The sequence below is a fragment of the Schistocerca piceifrons genome, chromosome X (assembly GCF_021461385.2).
Source record: "Schistocerca piceifrons isolate TAMUIC-IGC-003096 chromosome X, iqSchPice1.1, whole genome shotgun sequence".
NCBI classification, from domain to species: domain Eukaryota; kingdom Metazoa; phylum Arthropoda; class Insecta; order Orthoptera; family Acrididae; genus Schistocerca; species Schistocerca piceifrons.
In genome coordinates, this window is record NC_060149.1 from 617,451,032 (window position 1) to 617,478,615 (window position 27,584).

At 42.8% G+C, this 27,584-nt stretch overlaps 1 protein-coding gene across 2 annotated transcripts in view; it reads right to left on the reverse strand.

Moving 5' to 3' along the window:
- Positions 1-27,584, reverse strand: part of LOC124722959 (protein inturned) — a 254,525-nt gene that overhangs the window by 112,351 nt on the left and 114,590 nt on the right. For both annotated transcript variants that reach the window (XM_047248129.1, XM_047248128.1), the window contains exon 11: positions 5,336-5,389. In XM_047248129.1, coding sequence (XP_047104085.1) covers positions 5,336-5,389 — 54 coding nt within the window. The remainder of the gene's footprint in view (positions 1-5,335; positions 5,390-27,584) is intronic.

Consider the following 27,584-nt stretch of genomic DNA (forward strand, 5'->3'; position numbering starts at 1 on the left):
TCCATAGACATACACAAAGCCGACATGACCATCAGCCATCAATCCGTCGGTGTAAACCACTTCATCGCTTCGATACATGTCAAGAATCAAGAGGAAGTGACAAGGGAGAGCCATGGGGTGGGCCATGTGAAAGGTCCAGGCGAAGCTGCAGCCTAGGTGTACACCATGGAGGTGTACGTGAATGGACCTTGAGTATGGGTGGTAAAGGCAAGGACTCCAGTTCAGATAGAAGGGATTGGACATGAACTGCAATTTGAAGCCCTGACCTGGGCCGCCAAGGCGGGAGATGAACCGCTGTGGGTGGGAAAAGGAAACGGTAATTTGGATGAACAGGAGAACTACGAACGTATACAATATAACTGGTGAGCAGTTGCGCATGCCTGACCTCCAATGGAGGGACTCCAGCCTCCACCAGGACACTGGTCACCGGACTCGTCCTAAAAGCTCCTGTCGCTAGTCAAACGCCGCAGTTGTGCACTGGGTCAAGGAAACATAACACTGATGGCACCGCCGAACCATAAAAAAGACTGCCATAGTCAAGGCAGAATTGAACAAGAGCTTTGTAGAGCTGCAGCAGCGTAGAGCAATCTGCACCCCAGTTAGTGTTGCTCAGGCAGCGAAGGGCACCGAGGTGCTGCCAGCACTTCCGCTTAAGCTGACAAAGTTGAGGAAGCCAAGTCAATCAGGTGTCGGAAACCAGTCCTAAAAATCCATATGCCTCCACTACATCAGTAAGGTAAAGTTTTGGTTCCAGATGAATGGTACGATGCCGACAGAAGTGCATAACACGACTTTGCAGCTGAAAACTGGAGGCCATGGGCTAGAGTCCATGACTGCACCTTGTGGATGGCTCCCTGTAGGTGCCGCTCAGCAACACCAGTACTGGTGGAGCAGTACGAAATGTAGAAGTCGTCTGCATACAGAGAGGGTGAGACGGACAGCTCTACAGCTGCTGCTAGACCGTTAATGGCCACTAAAAATAGAGATACACTCAATACAGAGCCCTGTGGAACCCCATTCTCCTGGATATGGGGGGAACTATGGGAGGCACCAACTTGGACATGGAAAGTACGAAGCGACAGGAAATTCTGGATAAAAATTGGGAGCGGGCCTCGGAGACCTCACTCGTATAATGTGGGAAGGATATGATGTCGCCAAATGGTGTCACACGCTTTTCATAAATCAAAAAAGACGGCAACAAGGTGTTGGTGTCTGGAAAAGGCTGTTCAGATGGCAGACTCAAGGGACACGAGATTATCAGTGGTAGAGCGACCCTGGTGGAAGCCGCCCTGACAGGGAGCCAGTAGGCCACATGACTCCAGGACTCAACCCAACTGCCAACACACAATACGTTCCAGCAGCTTACAAAGAACACTGCTGAGGCTGATATCTATCCACATCAAGTGAGTTTTTGCCGAGTTTGAGCACTGGTACAATGGAAAGACGCCATCGTATCAGATCCGGTTGAAGAGCACGAGGAGATGTCACTTGTAGTCAGACGAGGGATGTTTAACCATCTGACTGTTGATCCGATCTGGCCCGGGAGCTGTGTCAGGGCAATGTGCAAGGGCACTGAGGAGCTCCCACTTTGTAAATGGGGCATTGTAGGGTTCACTGTGGCATATAGTGAATGAGAGGACTTTCCCTTCCATCCTCCATTTGAGAGTGTGAAAGGCTGGGGGGTAATTCGCAGATGCAGAGGCACAAGCATAGTGCTCAGCAAAGGGCTCAGCAATCGCGTTTGTGTTGGTAGATAACATGCCATTTATATTAACACCAGGAACACCTGTTGGGATCTGGTACCCAAAACCTCGTTTGATCTTTGCCCAGACTTGGGAAGGTGATGTATGGCACCCAATGGTCAAGACGTATCTCTCCCAACAGTCCTGTTTCTGTTTTTTGATAAGATGGCGAATGCAGGCACGGAGTTGTTTAAAAGGCTATGAGGTGCTCCAGGGAATAGTATCGGTTATGCTGGTGTAGAGCTCACTAACACTCCTTAATTGCCTCAGTGACTTCCAGCAACCACTAAGGGGCTGTCTTTCGTCGGGGGCACCATAAAAAAATGAGGGTTCCCATTTTCCACCGCAGAAACGATTGTTGTAGTTACCTGCTCAACCAACACATCGATGTCACCATGTGGGGGAGATTCAGTGGTGACAGCAGAGGTGAAATCATCCCAGTCCGCCATGTTTAAGGCTCATCTGGGCAGGTGTCCATGGGCCTGACGCCGGGGCAATGACAGGAAGATGTGGAAGTGGTCACTACCACACAGGTCGTCATGCGCTCTCCAGTGGATAGGTGGGAGAAGGCCAGGGCTACAAAATGAGATATCAATGACCAAATATGTGTCATGTGTCACACTGAAATGTGTGGGGGTACCTGTGTTAAGAGGCACAGGTTGAACTGAGAAAGCAAGGTTTCGACAACTTTGCCTCAGCCAGTAAGCACGGTGCCACCCCACAAGGGGTTATGAGAATTAAAATCTCCCAAAAGTAGGAAAGGTTTAGGGAGTTGATCAATCAGTGCAGCCAATGCATTCAGGGGTACTGCACCATCTGGAGGAAGATATACATTGCAGACAGTTATTTCCTGCGTCGTTCTTATCCTGCCAGCCACAGCTTCAAGAGGGCTTTTAAGGGGCACAGGTTCACTGCATACTGAGTTCAGGACATAGACACAAACACCACCTGACACTCTATTATAGTCACTGCGGTTCTTGTAATATACCCTATAGCCACGAAGGGCAGGGGTGCACATTTCCGCGAATCAGGTTTCCTGAAGGGGAACCCAGAAAGCAGGTGTAAAGCTTAAGAGTTGCCGTAGCTCAGCCAGGTGGTGGAATAACCTCCACAATTCCACTGGAGGATGATGTTCTCGTGAGGCTGGGAAGGCATGAAGCATGCAAGGAGGCAGGTTATGCCTCAGGGTCACCTGCTGCCACTCATTGAGTATTTGTAGCCATTTCTATGGTGGATGAGCCATCAGTGAGATCCAGGTCTGCAAGGGACTCTAAGATCTCCACCACATCCTCAGATGCAGAATTGATAGGGAGTGGTGGTGTTGGGGCCACCAGAGGTTCCTGTTTCTTAGCAGACTTGTTCTTAGTTTGCTTGCTCTCTCACTTCTCTTTAGGGGCTTGCTGGGAAGATTTCTCCAAAGTAGCTTCAAGCATGGAGGAAGACCGTGAAGCTCTTCGTCCAGCAGCTTTCAGCTCCTTGAGCCACTGGCGAGTGTCTGCTGTGGCATTAGTGGAGACCTTGGAAGAGAGGGCCCCAAGGGACCCCTTCTGCATGAGAGGGGCCGGAGGAGGCTGTTGCTTCTCTGGCAGGGGGGAGGGGACCAATGCCCCTGTGTTTGGGGAGGGCCTTGCTCCCAAAGTAGGTTGTTTGGGAGCAACGGAGGAAGATTTGCCCCCTACCTCCAAGGGGGTGGATGTGTTCTGGTGGCCAGGAGGGCCCACTGTTCATGGCACAGAGTAAGGAACCACTGACACTTGGGACGGCAGTGGTGATGTAGCTGCAGCATATGTCGAAGTCAACCGAATGGGGTGTAATCTTTCAAATTTATGTTTAGCCTCTGTGTAAGTCAACAAGTCCAGGGTCTTGCACTCCATGATTTTCTAGTCCTTTTGGAGTACTGGGCAGTCTGGCGAGCATGGGGATTGGTGCTCTCCACAATTGATGCAAGTGGGAGGAGGCACACATGGAGTATCTGGGTGCAGTGGACGTCCGCAGTCTCAACATGTGGCACTGGAAGTGCAGCGGGAAGACATGTGCCCGAATTTCCAGCACTTAAAGCACTACATGGAGGGAGGGATGTATGCTTTAACATCACAACGGTTAATCACCTTGACCTTTTCAGGCAATGAATCACCCTCAAAGGCCAAGATGAAGGCACCAGTAGCAACCCTGTTGTCTTTGGGTTGCCTGTAGGTGTGCCAGATGAAATGAACACCACGCCGTTCTAAATTGGTGTGAAGCTCGTTGTCAGACTGCAAGAGGAGATCGCAATGGAAAATGATCCCCTGGACCATGGTGAGGCTTTTATGGGGAGTGGCGGAAACAGGAATATCACTCAGCTTGTCACAGGCACGTAATGCTCAGGGTTGGGCTGGGGATGCTGTCTGAATCAAGACGGCGCTGTTTCGCATCTTGGACAGCGCTGTCACTTCTCCAAACTTATCCTCAAGGTGTTCAACAAAAAACTGAGGCTTGTAGGTAAAAAGGAGTCCTCATCAGTTCTGCTACAGACTAAAAACCAAGGTGAGTATGGCTCTCTCTATTCTGTAGCCCTACGTTCCTCACATGGTGTACGGTCACCAGCAAATGACAGTCCACTTCATTGCAGGTCACCAGCCCTGATGCCACCCTCTTCGATCAGGGACTCTCCCCATGGGTGCCATCTAGCCACAGCAAAGGCCAACTGGCACGATGGCCATTGCCAGGAGTCCTGATGCCCCACGAAGACAGGCATCTACTCCTTGGCATACGTGGGGAGTTTACAGCTCAGGCATCAGCAGTGTGATCCCTGTGTCGTCAGGGGCCCACCACAACGGACTGGCTACCATGCTGGATATTGGGCACAGAGAAATCCAATATTGTCATGGGGCCGAAAGAGGACAGGAGACAACGGAAGAAGATGACATACCCCGGAACGTGTCCCCGCCCAGATAGTCGAATCGCAGGTGGAGATGTAAAGCCATGACAAGAGATTCAGGAGATCAGATCTAAGGGCACTATGGATAACGTAAGGTGTCCTTCCTCATATGGCCTGCACTTCTGTAGAATTTTGAAAGTGGCAGGTCAAACCATAGAATGGGACCTGAACTCATAGGGTCGAAAAGTGAGAGACTCCTTTTAGTCGCCTCTTACGACAGGCAGGAATACCTCAGGCCTATTCTAGCCCCCGGACCCACAGGGGGTCCATGGAGGGATTGGTCAGAACTGGGAGACACTCAATGGAGAGATTAGTCAGAACTGGGAAGAGGAAGCTTCCCATTGTGTCATTATTAATTTGTTCATAATATTTCACTTTACACTAAACATGAAGTAGGTAGACATCAACAATTGTTTAAAGAAGCTTACCATTCTTCTGTCAGACTTTCCATCGATTAAATGAAGGGATGTTTTCAGCAGAACTTGCAGGAACAACAAGACAGTGTTGAAACTAACCGCAACAGCAATGACAGTGTGGTGAAGCTGTTGCAGACAGACTGTGGGATTACCAGTGAAGTCATTTTACTGGACAATTGGAAATCAGCTATGTTAGAGCCCAGGAAACAGACTACATAAACATTTCTAAGCAAATTTGAATGGAAAAGAACATGACCTACCATATCTCCAAAATCATTGGCTTCCATATGACTCAGCAAGTTGTCTATCTGGACCTGCAATAAATATGAAAGTGGTATTAACAGACAGTTTTAGTATGAATGCAAAAAATAATGATATTTCATCATTTACACTCTGCATCTCAGATTATTCTTAGTAGGGGAAGTTCCCACTATTACTGCTCTCTGCAATACTTCAAGTTTTTAATTCCTTCCATCATTTCTATTTATTTCTAGTTAAAAATTAGGAACTTTAACAATTTTAAGAAAAGGATAGATTGCTACTCACCATAAATATGACAAATCGAGTTGCAGACGGGCACGACAAAACAACTGTTACACATTTAGCTTTTTGTCAAAGCCTTCTTCAGAAAAGAAAACACACACACACACACACACACACACACACACACACGCGCGCGCGCACACACACAAGCAAGCACACCTCAAACACACATGATCACAATCTCTGGCAGCTCGGACCGGAATGCAACTGTTACACTGAGCGGCAATCAGGAGTCAGCTCATGGTAAATTCACACCATATTGCCACTAAACAGGACAGTTGCATTCTGGTCTGAGCTGCCAGCGATGGCAGTCATGTGTCCTTGAGGTGTGCTTGCGTGCTTGTGTGAATGTGTGTTTTGGCTGAAAACTAAATGTGTAACAGGCTCTTTGTAGTGCCTGTCTGCAACTCAATGTGTCATTTTTATGGTGAGCAGAAATTTATCCTTTTCCTAATATAGTTGATATTCCAACCTGGAGTTTCCATTGTTTGGAAATTGGGAAATTTAGTTTCTGAAGGTTTAAGAATTAACACTCCTAACTGTTATTTCAAACCAAAATATTTTAAAAAGTTGTGGTTGAGACCGCCAAATAGTGAAATAACTGCAATACTAATAATTATAATAATAATAAAATCTTTAAAAAATCACTGAGAGCAAAGTGGTAAGAGCTGAAACAAGAGAAAAGTTCTTCAGGACCCTAAGCAAGTAAGACACAAGGAGCAAGAAGCGATTCATAAGGAATGATTGACTAACAACCAGGATTCAAACTGTGGCGTACTGAAGAAAGCTGTTTGTAAAAGTTCAGACTGGATTCAAAAAGAAATCACACAATGCAAATAGACCACATATAATGACAAAGAAATCGAAAAAGTGATTGCTAAATAAGTGAAAAAAAAATTGAAAGTTGAAGTCAAGAGATAGCAGGCTGCTGACATATTCCCTCTAGCCCCTCCGACACACACACACACACACACACACACACACACACACACACACAGAGAGAGAGAGAGAGAGAGAACAGGGGTGAGATGGAGGCAGAGAAGGGGTGAGGGAGAGGGGGAGGGGGAGAGGGGGAGGGGGGGGAGAGAGAGAGAGAGAGAGAGAGAGAGAGAGAGAGAGAGAGAGAGAGAGAGAGAGAGAACACAGAATGAGGAGATGATACAGAAACAGATCTGAGCACAAGTTAATCACAAGTTGAAGAGCCAGTTCCCATAACTGAAGTTCAGAGCACCAGAGCCAGTGTTGAAGAGTTAACAGTGCCATCTCCAGCTTGCTTAGATTCATAAAAAATGGCTCTAAGCACTATGGGACTTAACATCTGAGGTCATCAGTCCTCTAGATTTAGAACTACTTAAACCTAACTAACCTAAGGACATCACACACATCCACGCCTGAGGCCTAGAACCGCTTGACCACAGAGGCTGGCGCTTAGATTCATAGACAACAAATTTGCTTCCTGGACTTACACAGAGAAAGAACTACTTAAACAGCTCAATTTTATTCTATGTTTAGATTCTGGCTAATTCATCTTTCCACAATATCTTTTCTTCTAGGAGTGCTACTTCAGTCATATAGACAGAAACGTTTCTGTGAAGTTTCAAAAGTAGAAGACAGCAGAGGCTGAAATGAAGCTGTGAGGGCAGTCTTCAGTCATGTGTGGGTAGCACAGCAGGTAAGAATGCTGTTGACAAAAGCTACATTCTCCCATTTGAATCCTTGTATGTCACACGGTTTTAATTTGTCAAGAATTTTCCTACTAGTTCGATATATTTTTATGACAGATTGTAGAAACTGAATACAGTTCCTCACATTTTCTATAATGTGAATCCAGTAGAAAGTTTGTTGCATTAAGAATCTTTATATAATTATAGGGCCATGCCTTTGTACAATTTCATTGGTTAGTAACAGTATCTGCAAGGCAGCATTTCCGTGTAGCAGTCACACTACATATGTGGCCAGTCCTCTGACAGTCATAAGACAGCTACTTCCTTTTTCCTGTAGCTAGCATTACGAGTGATAGCCACATGGACTATATGATAGTTATCACTGTCCATCACCTTACACTTAAACACAAGAGTGACAATGTGATCACCAGAGATGTCTATTGCTAACATTGTAAATCATATAACCATGATGACATACTTTAGGTAAGATTACAGCTTTGAACTACTTACCAATTATATTTCTATGTCTTTATTTTTGCCACGATCTATAAAATTTTTCACTGTGTACATGACTACAAGAGTGATTCAGCACAGCAGATTATGATGATGTGTAATGCCTGGTGGCTGATACACAATGAATTAAGTAATAATTTTTATTGGTATGTATCATAGAATGAGTGCTTAAATATAAAATGTATTATGCTACTGTTCACTTCTTTTAAGCAATTTTATGTATTTTAGATCTGAAGATGGTTTGTCAGTAAGGGAATTTTAGACATCTTGATCTAGGATTTTTATCCATAGATTTTAAAAACATCTAAAACAATCAACAGTATTAAATGTGTATACTGCTTAAAAATCACAGAAAATCGATAATTATTTCAAAAGGAAGAACATACAAAATTTTTACTGGGCATTTATGGAAGAACTAAAGAACTACAAGCCACCTAGCCTTTGTTTTCATCACCCTAATGGAACACTTAAGATGAATGCACAGATCAACTGTGAAATCCTGAAGAAGTACTTCGAGAAACCACACAAATGTGAACCACCTGCAGAAAGATAACAATTTCACTTAACTGCACCAAACCAAAACTCTGTTCCACCTACACATGAGGGAATATGAAACATCATTATACACCTCAAAAACAACAGAGTGCCAGGGGAAGGTTGTATAATCGTAGAAATTCTCCATATCAGAGGTGAACTCTTGACTGACAGACTACAAGCCATCATTACCAATATATGGAAAAATCTCATCATACCAGCACTCTGGAAAAATGCTTTGATCCACTCACTAAACAAAATGGGTGATAAAATGGATTCCAACAATTACTGGGGTATTACACTTCTACTAGTTACCTACAAAGTTTTCTCATGTGCCATGCTCACCAGGCTAGAGAAACAGACAAACATTTCACAGGCAGGCTTCTGACGAGGCCAGTCGTGCGCAGAACAGACCTGGAACCTCAAGATGATACTGCTAACACCAAAAGTCAAACTGCACAGCAGTCACTTACATAGATTTCAATAAAGTCTGCAGTTCAATCAATTGCATCACCCAGTTTAATATACTTAGTGAACACTGTAGATAGCAAAACAAATGTGTTAATTGAACAGACCTTGACAGGCACAGTCTCTAAAGTAAAATTCATGAATGAAATCTGTGAACCTTTTCAAATTAGAATTGGATTAAGACAGAGTGATGGACTGTCCCAACTCCTGTTCAAACTAGTACTCGATAAGTTTTATCAAAACTTGGGAGAAAGAAATACCTCTAATAAGTACGGAAACCAAAGATAAAGGAATCAACATTAAGTGTCTAGATTATGCTGATGACCTAGCAACAATTACATGGAGTCCCAAGGAAACCAGCCACTCCATTAAGAAGCCTCATGAGACTACCATCAAGACCATACTCCAAATCTCCTATAAACAAACACAATACATAGACTCCAAGATGTCAAACTTGGCATCACTTGCAAACAAGTATGGCAACATCTCACAAGTTAAACACTTCAAGTATCAAGGTGAAATTATTGAAAACACTAGAAACAAAAGAGTAGCTAACAAAATACTTACAGAAAAAATTGTGTAAAGGCAACACAATTATCTGAAACGTGGTCAACAAGAAATCGCTGTCCATCAAAACCAAGCTTTGTCACTACCATACAGTTGTTCTTACAGAAGGACTATGATATGGCGACATCAACATTAACAACCAACATCAAAGACATCATGAAAACTGAAAGACAAAACTGACAAAAATATTTAAACCCCAAATTCGAGGTGGCATCGTGATGTGCAAAAGCTCAGAACTTCAGTGGTTCGCCTCATTTGCATGGAAGAGTCAAACGAAATCCTACAGTCATATAACATGAATGGATGACTCTTGGTTGACCAAGAAAATCCTCCATATCATCAATAGAACCCAAGAATTTAAAATGCATTGACTGCTAGACACCCAAAGCGACCCCACAGAAATAGGTATTGACCTGTTGGTGACTACATAGACTGCATATAGGCAGAAAATCAATACACCTAATTTCATCCCCAAGAACCCAACAGGACGGAATTTTAAACTTAAAAATGGGTAGATGCAAGAAAGAAAACAGGTACAAAGTGAAAGGACGAGGAAGTTTGGGGAAGATAAGAAGAACACAAAAGCCTGGGACTTCCACAGCTGGAGTCTAGTACTTTAACCATTAAACCAGCAAGACCACAATAATAATAAACAATGAGATAATAATAATAAATGAAAATGAAATAAAAATTAAGTGTAAAATACTGAGACATGATGCAGCGAGCTCAAAGAGAAAGAAAATCAGGTAGACTGCTTCACCTAGGAACTCTGAGAATTGTTAAAGTGGTAAATGCCTAGTAAGAAAGGAGGGTCTATGATTACAATAGGGTAAAAGGTTAAAAGGTGGGTACAAAGACAAAGGCAGACATTATCATTGCTTTACTCATCAGAGATAAGCTATTTGGTACTGCAAGGAAGAGCTTCTCGAAGTTGGGTACCTGCAATCGAAAAAGATTTAGAGAAGGTGATTTTGTGATGGAATGGGACAGAAAGGCTTTTGTTTTCATTGGAACAAGTATTTCTGCTGTGTTGTTCAAATGAGAGTGTAGGAACTGTTGATGTCCCTTCAAATATATGTGTGGTTTGTAAGCAATTAATACTTCATTTATATTAAATACACTTTGTACAGAGTAAAATACCTTGACTACATGACGAAACATGAACCATACTCAAGTACCAAAGAACATGGCATAGAAAGATAATTCTGCATATATCTTAATGTCACATTAGTGTCCCCACTTTGGAGAGCTGTGATTTTGAAGGTTTTGCATCACATCGCAAATTTGGTCAATGCAGTTCAACTACTTAACCTGAACGGAATTAGAAAACCCCGTAACTCCTCTAACCAGCGGGTATCTACACATTACCTGCCTGCCAGTCTGAGTATACGCTGACTGGTTTTTCAAAGGATCTGGCACAGGCACTTGCAGTCTCACGCGTGACGCATCACACAGTAGATTTTGTGACTTATGTACATGTCTGATTGGATCGTTCACTGCTGTAGATGGACTGTCTTCTGTGTAAGTAGGCTTGAGATACTCAACAGACACATTATTCCATTCCCCATTCTTCTCAATTATCAATGTTTTATCACTGTGGTCTATGACATAATAGGTGCCTGTATATTGTGGAGACAGCAGTGGTTTAACAGTGTCATGTGTCAGGCATGCAAAATCACACCTGAATAAATCTTTCAATCTTTCTGAGGGAAGGCGGGGGGGGGGGGGGGGGTGAAGGTTCTGTCATCATGTCCAACTGGGATCTTGGGATCTTTGGCAAGAGATGCTGCATGTGTGTTTTTGTGTGTGTGTGTGTGTGTGTGTGTGTGTGTGTGTGTGAGCACGCGCGCAATTTGTGCAAGGAAGTGTTGGACTCCCCAGCCCGGTAGCTCAGGTAAGCAAAATTCAGCCAGAACACTTGGACCAGTTGAGCATCTGAGCAAGCCAGGTACTCATTCAGGATGGTGCATAACCATAATGGTACGAAAGATAGAGCGTCTGAGCAGGCTTCCGTGTGGCTGGCCAAGGCTGCCTTCAGTGTGCAGTGCATATGCTGTACCATCCTCTTACCGAGGGGATGCAGGCGTATGGTTTAAATATGTTTGCAACCACACATTCTCATAAGCCCTAGGAAGAATAGGCACTCAAATTGCCTACCCCTGTCAGAAGTAGTGATCTGTGGCATGTCAAATCTCGAGAACCAGAAACTGAGTAGCGTCCAGGTGACGGAGACTGCAGCAGAAGTATCAGGTACTAACATGTCCTGAGGTCACTTAGTTAATCTAGTTACCATAGTCACCAAAAAACAAAATCCATCAGAAGAGAGTGGTGGGAGGGGGGGGGGGAGGGAAGGGGGGAGGGGAGTTGAGGACCCACAATGACAACATGTAAATGTGAGAATCTTCACAAAGCGGAGAGAAATGACTCCATGGGAGCAAAACATGCCCAGGAACATTGCAACATTTATATTTCCTGCAAAACCATGCCTAGCACCGACAATCTTGTCACATTCCTGACCAAACCACTTCTTCTGCCACCATTTTTGAAAAAGCTTTGCTGGCAGGGTATGATAAGTTGGTAAATGCATCGAAGACAATGCACCGCCATCTCATGGAAATGAAGGGGCAAATCTCATTGCTTTAAGTGTTGTGCCATACCCAGTGACTTGTATCATGCATTGGCAGGTCTTGAGACATAAGCCTGTCAATTCAGGATTCGCACAACATCGTAGAAAGAGAGAATCTTTCTCTCATTCTGCTGCAACTTCCACCCGTCAGCAGCAGTCACAGTGGTACAGATTTGAAACAAGTAGTCACCCACAATACTATCCTGACCTGTGATGCCCTGGATGTCCATTGAGAACTGGGCAATAAACTTGGCGTGTCTACAATGGCACGGTGAATTAAGTTCTGTCACATGCTGAAATACAGATTTTTGCGGCTCATGATCAGTAAAAATTTTAAAGAATTGTCCCTCTGGCCATGGCTGGAAATGCTTTACATCCAAACATATTGCAAGAAGCTACCTGTCAAACACACTCCACTGTCATTGTTGGGTAGACTGGTTCTTCAAAAAGAAAGCCAAAGGTTGTGAGGTTGTGGAGACATACTGTCGCAATACAGCACCCACAGCAGTTTGACTTGGGTAAAACATCATGGCAGTGCTAGAAACAGGGAGTGTCAACAAAGTAGAATTAGTTAATGCTGTTTTCAGGTCTTAAAATGAATTTTGAGCTTCATGAGTCCAAGGAATGTTTTTGCTGTCAAAAAGGTTTTTGTCCATTAGCAGCTTATGTATTGGTTCTTCTACCTCAGCTAAGTGTGACAAGTGTTGCCTATAACAGTTTAACATTCTGAGGAAACTGGAATCTTCTAAAGCTTTAAAATGCTGGAGATACAGGCATCTACACAATATCATTGACCTTCCTGGGAAGAGGTCAAATGCCTGTGCAAGGGACTGCATACCTAGAAATTGTACCTCCTTCTGGGCAAAGACACATTTATCCTGATCGACCATGAATCCATAGAACTCCAGCCTTTTGAACAGCGTACATAAATGCCTGAAGTGTTCATCTTTGGTTTCAGAACATATTCAAGACATCATCCATGGAACAGAACACGAATGAAAACCTATGTAGCACTTCATGCATGAAACACTGCCACATCTGGGCAGCATTTCGTAGTCTGAAAGGCACTGTATTATGTTTGAAGAGCCCAAAGGGGTTAGTAACCACAGTATTAGTGCTTATCGTTTTTAGCCATGGTGATTTGTGAGAAAGCCTTTGCACAGCCTATTACACTGACAAAACAAGTAGCCACCATATTGTTGTTAAAGTTGAAAACATTGGAAACTCGGTTTCTGTCTGCAAAGGTGTCAGCATTTAAGCCCCTATGAATGCTGCACATTCTCTATGACCCATCCACCTCCTTTACCATCTGTGGAGGTGATGCTCAAGCACTGTGAGATGTCATCATGGGTCCATTGGAAATCATCTTCTCAAACTCCAACTGTGCAGCATGTAACTTATCAGGAGGTAACTGCTCAGGTCCGGTAGCCAAGGTTACCCTGGTGTTGTTCTGTTATGGTGCTCAGTTGAATGGTTTATTTTGCTCTTCACCAGTACTGGGTCTGTTAGCAGTATGAATTCTAGCAGCTGTTACTGACTGAGATCACCGTCCACCTTTGCTGTGGCCTTGACATTAGTAGTGGGGAAACCTCATGGTCCACGTCTTGTGAAACAGCAGTGTAGCATAAGCATGCAACAGATCAAGCGTTTTGTTCAACTCATTTTGTGCAGCAGACACTTTACTCTTCAGTTTGCATTGTTGTATTATGGCAAACTGTTCTTCACCATTTCATATACTGACTTTACACATCTTTGCCTTAAGTACCTTGCATGTCTCTCTCAACTTTGAAGCTTCCATCAGTTCCTGTGATTTAGAATGTGAGGTCTTCCTGTATGTGTATCAAGCACTTAGGTTGTTGTGACAGAGTATTCTATAACTGGCATAGAAGACACAAACAACCCGGAGTTCTTCCCACAATGCAGATCAACGGTATTGCGCAACATGCAGCCCAACACATCAGAGAGGAGAGGTATTTTGATTAAGCAAGAGTTTAACATATTCAGCACCACAAAAAACTGATAGAGTAAATTGGCCACCAAAAATGGACCACTCACAACTGCAATAATAAATGTCTAAGTAGGGTGGAAATTGTCAGCCATCTCTAACATCAACCCCATCTTCTAAAATGTCTCAACTGCCAAATTTTCAGAAGCTGTGAGAAGTAGAACTGTTTTACATGAGCAGCGCTCGTTTGGCCTCTTATCTCGGATCCAGTGTCGATTAAGAATAGATCACCAGATTTCCTTGTTCTTTACAAACAGTCTAGTTGAGCCTGCAACTGCTGACACCATTGCATTCTTGACGTGTTTTGAGTGTCCTTGATGAGTGCATGCACCTACTGGCACTCGTCGTTTGAGTTTGGGTAGAGCCATGGGCTCATGCACTGTCTTGCTGCCTTACTAAAATGTCTGTCATACTAACACCATTTTAAATTTGTTATTTACTATTACAGCCTTCAAAACTGCTGTTATTTTCCTGTCTCTGTGACTGGCATTCATCCTTGCTACTTCATTCACCAGTTGACTCATAGATGGCTCTGCCCACAGTTCTTGTGTTTGGGGTGATGCAGTGCATGAGTCCAGGCTCCCTGCCACTGCAAGTGTGTGACTGCATGGTTTGGGGCTTCCTGCCATAATCTCTTTATCTGCCACACATGAATTATTGTCTGTACATGCAATCGAGACAGCAACTGCCTTGCATGCCACATCATCAAAGGAAGCTCTGTGAAGGCAGACAGAATATCCCTAATATTTTGCAGAAATCTTCAGAGCCAAAAAATCTTCAGAGATTGCTCTCAGGCAGGAGCTCATTGCTCATTAGCACACACGGTAAACAAAGTGCTTGTGAAGGGGAACCACTGGAACAGCATCACTTTCAATCATTCTGTGTAGTCGTGACTCAGGTGGTAACACAAAATGTTGGAGCACTGCCTCTTTAAGAATAGCATATGACTGATAGTGGAAAAGATTGCATAATTGCTTGATGAGCCTTTGTGAGCCAAAATGGTGGAATTCTGATGTTATTATTCCTGCCGCCATTGCCTGTGTAGTAGTAGCTGTTGTTTGATATAGTTGGTGCTGGCACAATGCTGCTAGATAACGGCAAACTCTGGTGCTCCTCCTTCACCTGGCACAACGCTGTTAGCTAACGGTAAACTCTGGTGCTCCTCCTTCACTGCTGTGTTAGTGTTTCATGCGCACACACACAGAAAATCAGTTTGCAAACCATTCAGTACAGGATCACCACTGCATGAATTGTTGACACCACTTCAATTATGTATATAGTTTATAAGCAGTTAACACTTTATTTGTATTAAATGCACTATGCGAAGAGTAAAATACTTTGACCACACAATGAAACTTGATCTGCACCAAGTACCAAATAGTATAACATACAAAAACAATTCTGCATATGTCTTGATATCACAGAGGAATTGTTTGCATTTGACCTCTGTCATCTCTATTGAGATCATCACAAGAGCATTAAGGAGAGATAGGAGGGACACAGGAAAGTAGCAGACTATATGGAAATTTCTGCACTAGTCTGCAAATATCCAGATAACTGTGCATAAGATGGTGAAATATGATCAAAATGTAAACATCACAGTAATAATGTACACAAGTATTTGTCACCAGCTCCATGCATCTTGCAATTCCCTGGGAAGAACCTTGCAAAATAATATTTTTGCAAACAACAACTGGAAGTACCCATGTTTATACAAGTTTCTTTTTCAGATCTTCTTTTAAAATTTTTGTAGTGCGTGGAAGAATACTGATGTCTTCTTCCAAGTTTCCGTTGTGTGTTCAGCCTAGTTCAGGTTAAACTCTAAACTCTTTGCTAAGGAACAGAAAATTTAGTTTGCCCCATTTCGGACTACACTGGGAGGGATTGTTAAGAGCTGATGCTAATAGGTCTAGAATGACCAAGCAGGTCTCCATAGGATTTTGTGGACTGAGTTTTAGCACTACATTCTATTCACCCCCCCCCCCTTCCCTCTCCTCCTCCTCCACCCAACCTGGACCTTATCATGACTGGTTAGCTTCTGTGCCTCAATGGTACAAATAGCCATATGGTACCTGAAGAGGTGTGGCAGCCTCTTTAATAGTTGCAGAGGCAACAATTTGGAGATTGACTGATCAGGTGTGGCAACATTTGTCTACAAGGTCTTGCTATGTCAGTACTGCAAACAGTTGAAAGCAAGCAGAAAATACAGCCATTACATATCCCAAGGACATGCAGATTTGCTGTATGACTTAATGAGTTAATTAGTGCTCCACTCTGGACGGCAGCTACTCAGGTGGATAGCATCACCACGAAACATGAAACTGCCATTCTGCGGGTTGGAATGTGGCATATTAATTCCCATTATTGGTTACAGAAGTTAAAAAGAGAAATGGATATGTTGACATTATATATAGTGGGAATTAGTGACCTGTGGTGACAGGCAGAACAGAACTACTGTTAAGGTGAGTACAGGGTTATCAAGACAAAATCAAACAGGGGTAACACAGGAGTAGGTCTAATAATGCATAACAAAATTGGAATGCAGGTAAGCTACTATGAACAGCCGACCCTCAGAACAGTAGTAATAGTTTACACGTGTAGTTGCTCTGCAGGCGAAGAAATAACTGAAACACTGTCTGATGAAACAAAAGAAATTATTCAGATAGTTAAAGAAGACAAAAATTTAGTTGAGATGGAAGACTGAAATTTTATATTATGAAAAGACAAGAAAGAAAAATAGTAGCAGAACATGGACTGGAGGAAAAGCATAAAAGAGGAGCTGTCAAGTAGAATTTTGCACAGAGTACAGTTTATTCATTGCTGTTATATTGTTTAAGAATCATTGAAAAATTTTGTATAAGCAGAAGAGACCTACAGATATGAGAAGGTTTCAGACAGCTTACATAATGGTATGTAACAGTTCAAACTTGAGCAGCCGGGAGAGCAGCCCAGCCCAGTCATGAAACCAGGCCGCAGTCTGCCAGCCAATGCCCTGACAGATCAGCAGCATCAGAAGACATGGTTTCTGCAGATGGTGCTTCCACATGAAGGGTGTCATGTAGATTCCTGTTGCATAACAACTGACCCACCGATTACAGCATGCCAGGCCATCAACCCCACTCCAGACATTTCGATGCAGTCTCAATACAGGGGGCCTATCCCAACTACCAGCACGTGGAAACAGGATTTAAATTACCAGAACTAGCCCATCAACAAGTCATCACAGCTGGGCTGTCTGATGATACGCAGACTGTATCAGTTGTCATCACTTCTATGACAGTGCCTCCACCAGGCTGAGAACCAATGACTGCTGACTGAGTGTCCAACTTGAGAACAGGAACACTGCCTCATTGCCGCACCGCCAGCCCACAGCCATCAGCTGTTATCTGCAATCATGCTGTAGGAGTTGGGCTGCCTCTACCATTCATGGGAAATGCCTGTATCAGTGTGGCCATACCAGTGTGCCGGGCTCCAAATATCACCTCCCATCATCTGCAGTCAATCTGTTTCAGATGTGCTGAATCACATTTGTTAATGTTCATCAATAAAGTGTTCTATCAACTGATTGGCTGCCTTCTTCACCTGCTCCACAGCCAATTTCCAGCAGAGAACTACTCATCCATTCCTACTCTATAGTGAACCACATTATAATATTGGTGTCAGAATATGTGCTGGAGCCTTGAAGAGATATAGGTGCAGCGGCAATGGGATTCAGTGCAAGTTTTCAAGTAGGTGCCAGCAACAAGTGTTTTATCTTGGGCCTAATTTGTTGTGCTACTCTTTTCCTTTCTATTTTGGGTATACTATAGCCTTGTGTTGTTAGTTCTGGGTGAAATGGCTGTTGTTGAGAAAGCAACAACCCAGAAGACAATTCAGCATCTACTAAACATGGTAGCCATGATCAGAGCTGACAATGAAGTTTTGTGTAGAGAAGTGAAGCATTCGAAGGGTGAAAGAAGGGAAGGGTCATCTTTGGGCATGTTTTCACCTATCCTTGATGTTGGTACAGCCTCATTGGTGGTACCTTTTTCTGGTAAATCTGGGGAAGATATTTTTGTATTCATGGATAATTTGCATAGGGTCACAAAATTAGGGATCTGGAGTGTTGAACAATTGTTAAGTGTGGCTCATTTAAAATTAGTAGGTGATGCCAGGATATACATGATGTGCAATGAGAAATTGTGGGACACTCATTCCTTTGCAGACTTTTGGGAAGGGTTAGTGGATCATTACAGGAAGAAGAATACCTCGCAGTACTATCGCGAACAACTTAATGATGCAGTGCAGAAGCAGTAAGAAGCAATAGAAGGTTTTGTGAGCCGCATCAGACAAATCAGTGTCAATACATACGAATTAACAAATGATACTTGAGCCAATCAATCCATTTGTAGATGGCAGAACAATGGGCACTTGATGCATTTTTGTGGGGCTTGCCATCTGAAATGTCATGTAAAGTAGGGATGGAGTTTCTGAGACCCCTGGATGAGACAGTGGCAACTGCAGTAGCTTTGATTGATCATGAATCTGTAACTAGACTAAGGGAGAAGTACGTAGTGTTTAATGCAGAGATTACATGTTTTGGGTGTGGCACACTGGGATACATTCAGTGTTTCTGTATGGAATGTTAAAGGTGCAAGCAAGTGGGGCACTCTGTTCAAAAATTCCACAAGCGCACAGATGGTGGAATCGGCGTAACATTCACATCCCTGTATTAAACAGTACAGGGGTTGGTGTGACCACTGTACAACACTATTCCCAGTAAGTTCAACTATGGGACACCGCAGTGCATAATCAGTGGCAGAAATTTGGCAATTCGGCTATACAAAGGGAAGGTCATGTAAGTTGTTGTTGGACACTCAATTACAGGTATCCATGGTAAGCTAGAGGGTATTGAGTGCAGTGAATTTGAACCTCCATGCTGTAGGTTAAGTGGTGTGGGTGGTAAAAGCATGAATTCTTTTGGGTCCACACTGTTGGGCTTTTGAATGGAAGGGAGAGACTTCCAAATATGTATGAAAGTTTGGCCTTCCAGGGGCATTAGTTGTGGCATCATTCTGTGCCTGGACTTTCTGAGTAAACATCATGCTCAAGTTGATCTGCAGCAGGACATGTCAGATCTGGATGGGACACTGTTCAATCTCGGTTTTACAGTTGGAAGAGCCCAGCTGTGCAAAGAACACCTGAGATGTCGGGTAAGTCGGTTAACTTATGTATACAGCCTCTTAGACTTGAATTGCGAGATACAATGCTGAAAGGTACAGGAAGCCTGGTCTGGGTAAATGGATGAGCTGATCTGCCAGTTAATACTGTGTGTGTGGTAGAGCCCTCGCAAGAGAATGACGTACTGGATCAGGCACGATGTTTTGTACGATGTAGTTAGATGGTAGTTGAGTAGTGCCACTCACTGTAGATAATTTTGGTTCAGAGGAGGAATGTTACCCTACTAGCTAACTTAGAAGTTTTAGAGGATGAATCAGAAAGAGATTTCAATACAGAATATCAGAAACGGGGACAGTCAGTCCATTTAACTGCTCTGAGGGGAAAAGCATCACATCTGAAAGGATGTGAGAGAGTAGATATGGAGAAGCTATTAGAAGAATATGCAGGATTGTTTAACCCACCTGGACTACTACCAACTACACCTTTGATACAACACAGAATTCCCACTGGCAATGAGCCACCAGTATACAACAAACCATACCGTGTCTACTACTTGCAACTAGTTAAAGGAAGAGTTCAAATAGCAACAGCTTTGGGATGGTCAGTCGCAGTGTTAACTGTGCCCAAAAAGTCATCAGATGGGAAAAACACTTATAGGTTATACTGCGATTACAGATTTCTAAATCAGCAAATGGTCACCAATGCATACCCCATACCAATTATCACAGAGATATTAGACTATCTGGAGCAATGCCGTTACTTCACAGCCTTAGATTTACGCAGTGGCTATCGCCAATTAGAAGTAGCATCAGAGGTCCAGGCTAAGACTGCATTTTTGGTCCCATTTGTACACTTGCAGTATCATCAGATGCCTTTCAGTGTGAAAAATGAGCCAGCAGCTTTCCATTGCTTATTAGATGGAGTTCTACGAGGCCTAAAACCAAAGAAATGGCCAGTATATCTAGACAACATAATAATACATTCCAGGGACATCCATGAGCACATGGTGTGTCTGCAGGAAATATTTGAATGGTTGCGTGCAGCACGGCTGACCCTCGACTTATAAATGCGTCACTTTGTATTACAGGTGGTCTGCTATTTAGGTCACATTATTGGCCAGGACAGGGTACGTACCAGCCCTTGGCTTCTGCAAGCAGTAAGAGATTTTCCAATGCCTAGCACAGAAAGAGAAATACAATCATATCTTGGGAACATGAATTTCCATAGGAAATACGTCCCAAAATTTGTAGACATGGCATGACCCCTTATGCATTTGTTCAAAAAAAGGTGCAAAATTTAACTGGAGTCCAGATTGTCAAGAAGAATTTCAGTGGTTAAAGGAATTACTAGCCACGTGTCCTGTTCTCATTTTTCCAGATCTACAAAAACAGTTTATCTTGTCTTGTGATTCGAGCAATAATGCCCTTGGCTGTGTTCTGAGCCAAGAGGTGGATGGGAAGGAATACCCCATAGTTTATTCTTCCAAGCAACTGAGTAAAGTGGAAAAACTATCCAACTAACAAAAGGAAATTTTTGATATTACGTATTTTCATTGCTATCTGTATGCAACGCATTTTAAGGTCATAAGAGATCACGCCACAATAAAATGGCTTCTAGGATTAGAGGACCAATCAGTAGGCTAATGAGCCTTAAGACTTAGCAAATTCAACGTTGAGGTAGTGAATCACCCACGGAAGTCTCATGGTTATGCTGATGGATTATGCCGCAAAGTACGTTCTGTAGAATGCATTAGAGTAAACACAGAAGAACGGTGCAGAGCTCAGCCTGTTGCCCCTGACTGTCAGTGATATGCAAAACACATGCAGTTTAGCTTTGATGAGGAGTGCTTTACATGCAAACACCATGTGGCCACCGTATCTCTGTGCCAGCCTCTTTGAAGGATGAAGTGTTGATGAAGCGAACCCATGATTCCATATTACTTGGGCACAGCAGATGACGAGCCATGGACCACAGCATTGTGGAAAATATGTTGAGCACTATGTAAATAATTGTTCCCTTGCACTCTAAGAGCCAAGCTGAGTCATCATCAAATACCACTGCAAAGACTGCCTGAGACAAAGAAACTTTTTCAATTAATTGGCTTTTTTGTCCTTGGTCATTTTGCACAAACACCAGCAGGAAATCTATATGTACTAACATCAACTGATCATTTCTCAAATTACTTGGCCACAACCAACAAGCAGACACAGTGGTTCACACTTTCGTTACCCACTGGTTATTGAAATTTGGCACATCAGAAGCAATAATACCAGATCAAAGCATGAACTTTATGTCCAAATTGTTTAAGCAGTTGTGTTGACTATTGCACAATAAGAAGTTATGAACTGGTACCCTTCACCCACAAGAGAATGGTACAACAGAGAGAGTATGTAGGACACTGAGCGAAATGGTAAGTTATTATGTGAATAGTAGCCACAATAATTGGGGCTCCCTATTACAGTAAACCGTTAGCATTTACCTTTCAAAAATTCATGAAAATATGGGTCTTTCACCCCACGAGTTTGTTTTTGGTAGGAAAATGCCCTCACCTTTTGAATTACATCAACCTACTCCAGGGGAGTATATATCCTCTATTTGGGACTTTACTAAAAGGCTGAAAAGGGTATGGTGAGAGGTAAAAAAACGAACATAAAGGCCCTACAAAGGCAGGAAAACACTCACAATAAAAAAGCAAAACTATCTAAACATCAGATCGGGCAGTGGTTTATGTTATCTGACCCTCACTTCCAAAGTGAAAAACAAAGAAGTTCATTCCGCAATACCAATGACCTTACACGGTAGTCAAAACGACATCCCCCGTTAATGTTGAAAAACAATTCACCAACTGAACCACAGTTGTCCATATAAGCAGAATCCACCCATTTCAAGGTGAACTTGAAGCACTGCCTCAATTGCCGGCCACACCTTCTGAAAGGGGGAGGGAATTGGGTAAGGAAAGCAGAAGAAAGAAAAGTAGAAACAAATCAGTGATTGTTCCACCATATCCATACACCTTAAGACCACAATGTTGTCTCACAAGCTGGATGTCTGTAATTACTTATCAGTTATGGAGTATTATCATTATATTTATGTTGCATTATTTCTATGAGAAAGGTCCGCGGGAAACATTTGCATATAGCTAAAAGGTTAAACAACTGTTAATAGGACATTAGCATGTCTGATTTAAATCAATGGTTTTGTTTTATATGTAGTTGGTATAGGAGCAGATAAGTGAGAATGAGTGAGTAAAGAAGATAATTTATAATGGATGTCAGATAGGGCAATTTAGTCAGTAAAGAAAATGAATTTTGGACGTTTTTCAAGCGTGTGTGACAAGTAAGCTCCCATAAGGTGTGGACCGGGCCTAACCCAGAACAGATGTACAGAGAGTACAAGATAGCTGTACCATTTCTGGTTGCTCAACACAAAATCAAGGGTAACATGGGAGCCAGAGGATTCCTGATTATGGTGCTCTAGGGCCTGTGGGTAAGTCCAACATGGCAGAAGGTATCAAGGTATGAGCTTCGAGTTCAGGGCTACTTTTTATGCAGCAACTGGATGTAGTGATGTAAGAGCACCAGTGGACATTAATCTTGGATTTTAATGTAAGGACAGTGGAAAATGAAATTCAGCAGCTCAAGGATATGTTCAAAGAACTACAGTCCCTGATGTAAGGCATGTTGTTGTTGTTGGGGTCTTCAGTCCTGAGACTGGTTTGATGCAGCTCTCCATGCTACTCTATCCTGTGCAAGCTTCTTCATCTCCCAGTACTTACTGCAACCTACGTCCTTCTGAATCTGCTTAGTGTATTCATCTCTTGGTCTCCCTCTATGATTTTTACCCTCCACACTGCCCTCCAATGCTAAATTTGTGATCCCTTGATGCCTCAGAACATGTCCTACCAACCGGTCCCTTATTCTTGTCAAGCTGTGCCACAAACTCCTCTTCTCCCCAATTCTATTCAATACCTCCTCATTAGTTATGTGATCTACCCATCTAATCTTCAGCATTCTTCTGTAGCACCACATTTCGAAAGCTTCTATTCTCTTCTTGTCCAAACTATTTATCGTCCATGTTTCACTTCCATACATGGCTACACTCCATACAAATACTTTCAGAAACGACTTCCTGACACTAAAATCTATACTCAATGTTAACAAATTTCTCTTCTTCAGAAACGCTTTCCTTGCCATTGCCAGTCAACATTTTATATCCTCTCTACTTCGACCATCATCAGTTACTTTGCTCCCCAAATAGCAAAACTCCTTTACTACTTTAAGTGTCTCATTTCCTAATCTAATTCCTTCAGCATCACCCGACTTAATTCGACTACATTCCATTATCCTCGTTTTGGTTTTGTTGATGTTCATCTTATATCCTCCTTTCAAGACACTGTCCATTCCATTCAACTACTCTTCTAAGTCCTTTGCTGTCTCCGACAGAATTACAATGTCATCGGCGAACCTCAAAGTTTTTATTTCTTCTCCACGGATTTTAATACCTACTCCGAATTTTTCTTTTGTTTCCTTTACTGCTTGCTCAATATACAGATTGAATAACATCGGGGAGAGGCTACAACCCTGTCTCACTCCCTTCCCAACTGCTGCTTCCCTTTCATGTCCCTCGACTCTTATAACTGCCATCTGGTTTCTGTACAAATTGTAAGTAGCCTTTCACTCCCTGTATTTTACCCCTGCCACCTTTAGAATTTGAAAGAGAGTATTCCAGTCAACATTATCAAAAGCTTTCTCTAAGTCTACAAATGCTAGAAATGTAGGTTTGCCTTTCCTTAATCTTTTTTCTAAGATAAGTCGTAAGGTCAGTATTGCCTCGCGTGTTCCAATATTTCTACGGAATCCAAACTGATCTTCACCAAAGTTGGCCTCTACTAGTTATTCCATTCGTATGTAAGGAATTCGCGTTAGTATTTTGCAGCTGTGGCTTATTAAACTGATTGTTCGGTAATTTTCACAGCTGTCAACACTTGCTTTCTTTGGGATTGGAATTATTATATTCTTCTTGAAGTCTGAGGGTATTTCGCCTGTCTCATACATCTTGCTCACCAGATGGTAGAGTTTTGTCAAGGCTGGCTCTCCCGAGGCCGTCAGTTGTTCTAATGGAATGTTGTCTACTCCCGGGGCCTTGTTTTGACTTAGGTCTTTCAGTGCTCTGTCAAACTCTTCACGCAGTATCATATCTCCCATTTCATCTTCATCAACATTCTCTTCCATTTCCAGAACATTGTCCTCAAGTACGTTGCCCTTGTATAGACCCTCTATGTACTCCTTCCACCTTTCTGCTTTCCCTTCTTTGCTTAGAACTGGGTTTCCATCTGAGCTCTTGATATTCATACAAGTGGTTCTCTTTTCTCCAAAGGTCTCTCTAATTTTCCTGTAGGCAGTATCTATCTTACCCCTAGTGAGATAAGCCTCTACATCCTTACATTTGTCCTCTAGCCATCCCTGCTTAGCCATTTTGCACTTCCTGTCAATCTCATTTTTGAGACGTTTGTATTCCTTTTTGCCTGCTTCATTTACTGCTATTTTATATTTTCTCCTTTCATCAATTAAATTCAATATTTCTTCTGTTACCCAAGGATTTCTATTAGCCCTCATCTTTTTACCTATTTGATCCTCTGCTGCCTTCACTACTTCATCCATCAGAGCTACCCATTCTTCTTCTACTGTATTTCTTTCCCCCATTTGTGGCAATTGTTCCCTTATGCTCTCCCTGAAACTCTGTACAACCTCTGGTTTAATCAGTTTGTCCAGATCCCATCTCCTTAAATTCTGACCTTTTTGCAGTTTCTTCAATTTTAATCTCCAGTTCACAACCAATAGATTGTGGTCAGAGTCCACATCTGCCCCTGGAAATGTCTTACAATCTAATACCTGGTTCCTAAATCTCTGTCTTACCATTATATAATCTATCTGATACCTTCTAGTATTTCCAGGATTCTTCCATGTGTACAACCTTCTTTTATGATTCTTGAACCAAGTGTTAGCTATGATTAAGGTATGCTCTGTGCAAAATTCTACCAGATGGCTTCCTCTTTCATTTCTTTCCCCCAATCCATATTCACCTACTATGTTTCCTTCTCTCCCTTTTCCTACTCTCGAATTCCAGTCACCCATGACTATTAAATTTTCGTCTCCCTTCACTACCTGAATAATTTCTTTTATCTCATCATACATTTCATCAATTTCTTCATCATCTGCAGAGCTAGTTGGCATATAAACTTGTACTATTGGAGTAGGTGTGGGCTTCATGTCTATCTTGGCCACAATAATGCGTTCACTATGCTGTTTGTAGTAGCTTACCCGCACTCCTATTTTTTTATTCATTATTAAAGCTACTCCTGCATTACCCCTCTTTGATTTTGTATTTATAACCCCGTATTCACCTGACCAAAAGTCTTGTTCCTCCTGCCACCGAACTTCACTAATTCCCACTATATCTAACTTTAACCTATCCATTTCCCTTTTTAAGTTTTCTAACCTACCTGCGCGATTAAGGGACCTGACATTCCACGCTCCGATCCGCAGAACACCAGTTTTCTTTCTCCTGATAACGACATCCTCTTGAGTAGTCCCCGCCCGGAGATCCGAATGGGGGACTATTTTACCTCAGGAATATTTTACCCAAGAGGACGCCATCATCATTTAATCATACAGTAAAGCTGCATGCCCTCGGAAAAATTACGGCTGTAGTTTCCCCTTGCTTTCAGCCGTTCGCAGTACCAGCACAGCAAGGCCGTTTTGGTTATCGTTACAAGGCCAGATCAGTCAATCATCCAGACTGTTGCCCCTACAACTACTGAAAAGGCTGCTGCCCCTCTTCTGGAACCACACATTTGTCTGGGCTCTCAACAGATACCCCTCCATTGTGGTTGCACCTACGGTATGGCCATCTGTATCGCTGAGGCATGCAAGCCTTCCCACCAATGGCAAGGTCCCTGGTTCATGGGGGGGGGGGGGGGGGGGATGTAAGGCATGGCAAGACTGAATGGTACACAAAGGGAATGTCAGTTACTACAATCAGTTCTGGTATATTTGTAGGAGCAGCTGCATCAAACTACAGAATTATTCTCACAAGTTCAGCAAAAATCAGGCTGGTTGGGCTATGGTGATAGAGTCCTAAAGACTCACATGGGTACATCCGATGTGGATGGTGATGAGAAGATAAATGTGGGGCTCCAACAGCTACAGGCAGACATGTAAGGAAATTCAGGAGACTCTTGAAATACACACCACACAGTTGTCCAGCCTTGAACAAGACATGCTGAACAACACCTAGCAGTTATGCACCACGGCTGTCACCCCTCATGACACACATCTGAGTCAACAGTCACAATAAATCATAACTTAGGGGAAACCATTGACACACAGCTGGTCATTGCAAGGCTTTTACACACTCTTGGTGAAAGTATCACTGACACACACACTGAAGACACAGAACTGCAAGCAGTACTCCTTCACATGACCCGATACCATCTGACCCTATTACTTCTTCCACCAGAACAGCTATGCAGAATTCAAGCTGAGATATGGTCCCATTAGAATTATTAGCAGCAGCAGATGAGGAGCTTTACCATTCTACTACCATATGGCCAGTGTAACTAGTTTACAAGTAGGAACAAGGTTAAGAGAAAAGATACCGTTGGCCTTTAAAGATTGCCAATTCAAGTGCTTCACCACCAATGCCCGTACAGTAGCTTGGGAAACCCTACGGAAATTTGTGCATCTACTGGTACATGAAACACTACTGGTATAACCCAATAGAAAGTCCCATATCCTTCTCACCCCCACAAAGCTATTATAGTGCAGAAGCAGGCAAGTCACCATTTGCCCCACTAAGCAAAAACACATTGTACCTGAGTCATGCAAATATACTCTGCTTCGCTCTGAAAAGCCTGCTACTAACTGTCCCAGGGAGGTCATGACATGTGAACCCAAATTTTTCCAGAGGAGAGGATCACACTGGCTGTACTTAGCCCCAAAACTGATAGTAGTCATTGACACCTGCTATTACCAAGGACGTTCCAGCAGTGCCCAGTGCGTAGAGCTACAAGGTCAGAGTGTGCTAATGAATAGTATACAATGCAACATTTCAGGTCCCACTTTTCAGTTCCAAGCCACCATTACCAGAACTACATCTCTAAACACTACCTACTCATTAATTTACCCACAGGTCGTGCCTTTCAAAATCCTGCCCAAGGAAACCCTGATTTTCTTCAATGCCATACTAGATCCAGATCTTCTGGTTACTCTGGATCAAATGATACAGCACAAAATGGTCATGTGTCGACAGAACATCTACTCAATCACATAAAAAAAAACAACATTAGAATGCACAACACAATTCATTCATAATCATAGGGACTAGCACATTAGCTGTTTGTGTAATTTTGAGCATAATAAATATTGCGT